Source organism: Fulmarus glacialis, unplaced genomic scaffold (genome assembly GCF_000690835.1).
Source record: "Fulmarus glacialis isolate BGI_N327 unplaced genomic scaffold, ASM69083v1 scaffold27323, whole genome shotgun sequence".
NCBI classification, from domain to species: domain Eukaryota; kingdom Metazoa; phylum Chordata; class Aves; order Procellariiformes; family Procellariidae; genus Fulmarus; species Fulmarus glacialis.
Window position 1 is genome coordinate 1 of NW_009202733.1, and position 1665 is coordinate 1665.

At 54.4% G+C, this 1665-nt stretch overlaps 1 protein-coding gene across 1 annotated transcript in view; it reads left to right on the forward strand.

Annotated features, from left to right (window-relative positions):
- Positions 1-505: 505 nt before the first annotated feature.
- Positions 506-1665, forward strand: part of STAR (steroidogenic acute regulatory protein) — a gene marked incomplete at its 5' end in the record, with an annotated part of 2067 nt that continues 907 nt past the window's right edge. The window contains 3 exons of the mRNA XM_009574411.1: positions 506-640; positions 925-1052; positions 1134-1292. Coding sequence (XP_009572706.1) covers positions 506-640; positions 925-1052; positions 1134-1292 — 422 coding nt within the window. The remainder of the gene's footprint in view (positions 641-924; positions 1053-1133; positions 1293-1665) is intronic.

Consider the following 1665-nt stretch of genomic DNA (forward strand, 5'->3'; position numbering starts at 1 on the left):
GGCGGGAGGAGGCTGAAGCTCCGGGGATGCTCTCCCCACCCCACGCCCTGTTGCTTTCTGGGTTTCATGTTTTACTGTGTCTCCACAACCCATTGTGCCCCCAGACCTATTTCTGGGGTCCGAGGGGGACGGCTGTGCGCTATTGCTGAACAAGGAAGGTAGCTGTAGGTACTACTCCTGCTGGCTGCGAGGATTTTGTACTCGTACTCCATTTCCTACGGCCTTTCCTGGGCACTTGCGTGATTGCTCCTCGGTATTTTTATGACTGTCGTCTGCTCCTCGCGTGCTGCGTGCTGCGTGGCTCGGATCTGGAGCAAAGCCCGGGTTGTGTAGGACAGCTTCTGTCCCAGAGCAGTGCAATGGCAGTCAGCTGCTCTCTGTGCCTGTAGGGACTTCAGCGAAGGTAGCAGGTAAAAGGAGGCAAGCAGGGACTTTTTCAATGTTGTATGTTAAAATTGCAAAAAAAAAGAGCAAAGCCCAGCAAAAACCCTCTGCAGCTGGTGAGTGACGCGCTCTCTGCTCTCAGGTCTGAGAAGACAAGCCGCTGTCACCATCAGCCAGGAGTTGAGCAAGCTCGCCTGCCACGGCACGGGACCCAGCACGTGGATTAACCAGGTTCGCAGAAGAAGCTCCTTGCTCAGTAAGTGACCAGCAGATGGGGGGGTCTGGCCCTTTCTGCCGGGTGGTGACCGTCACTGTCAGGGCTCGGGAGAGTGGTTGGAGGAAAACCTGCTCCTGGGGCGCCTGGGCTTTTGCTAAACAAACGGCAAAGGCAGGCAAGCAGTGGGAATTGAGTTTACTTCCCCAGCCCCTGGGCACAGAGAAGTGTATTTGATGTAGATAAAGCTTATCTGGTATTAGGATGTGTTAGTCAACTGTGCGATGTTCTTACAGTCACGCCTGCTTTTGTCTGATCCCATGCAGGCTCCAGGCTGGAGGAGAAGCCCTTCAGTGAGATGGAAATGTCTTACATCAAGCAAGGAGAGGAAGCCCTCCAGAAATCGCTCAGCATCCTCGGGGACCAGGACGGCTGGAAGACAGAGACGATGGTGGTAGGTGCTCTGCTTTGCCGCAAAATGACAGGGCCCTCCTGTAAATATTTGTGATGTTAATTCTGCCTACCCCTCTCCCAGGATAATGGAGACAAAGTGCTGAGCAAGGTGCTCCCGGACGTGGGCAAGGTGTTCCGACTCGAGGTGGTGGTGGACCAGCCCCTGGACGCAGTGTACAGTGAGCTGGTGGACAACATGGAGCAGATGGGAGACTGGAATCCCAACGTCAGAGAAGTCAAGGTAGGAAGCGCATGTCAGACCTGTCTCAGCCAGGGGTTCACACACACGTGCTGCTTTGTCTGGTGGCAGAAGGGCCGAAGAGTCACTTTGCCCGTCCCAGCAGGAGCATGGGCATTTCTCCACCCGTTCTTCGGGAAATGAGAAGCCAGACTTTGTCTTGTCCGCTTCCTACTGCAGCCGCAGAGCTCGTTCTGCAGTCATCACATTGCTGCTGCAGCAGAAGTGAGTCTGTAACAGCTTGTCAGCGGATGGAGGGTTGTCTGTTACTTGTTCTGTAGGGAATGCACTTTGCAAGGTAGTGGGCCAGCTCTGTTGTTAAATTTGTACTGTTACCGGAGGAGAAATAGCACAGTACTCCAACGTGCAGGGAAGA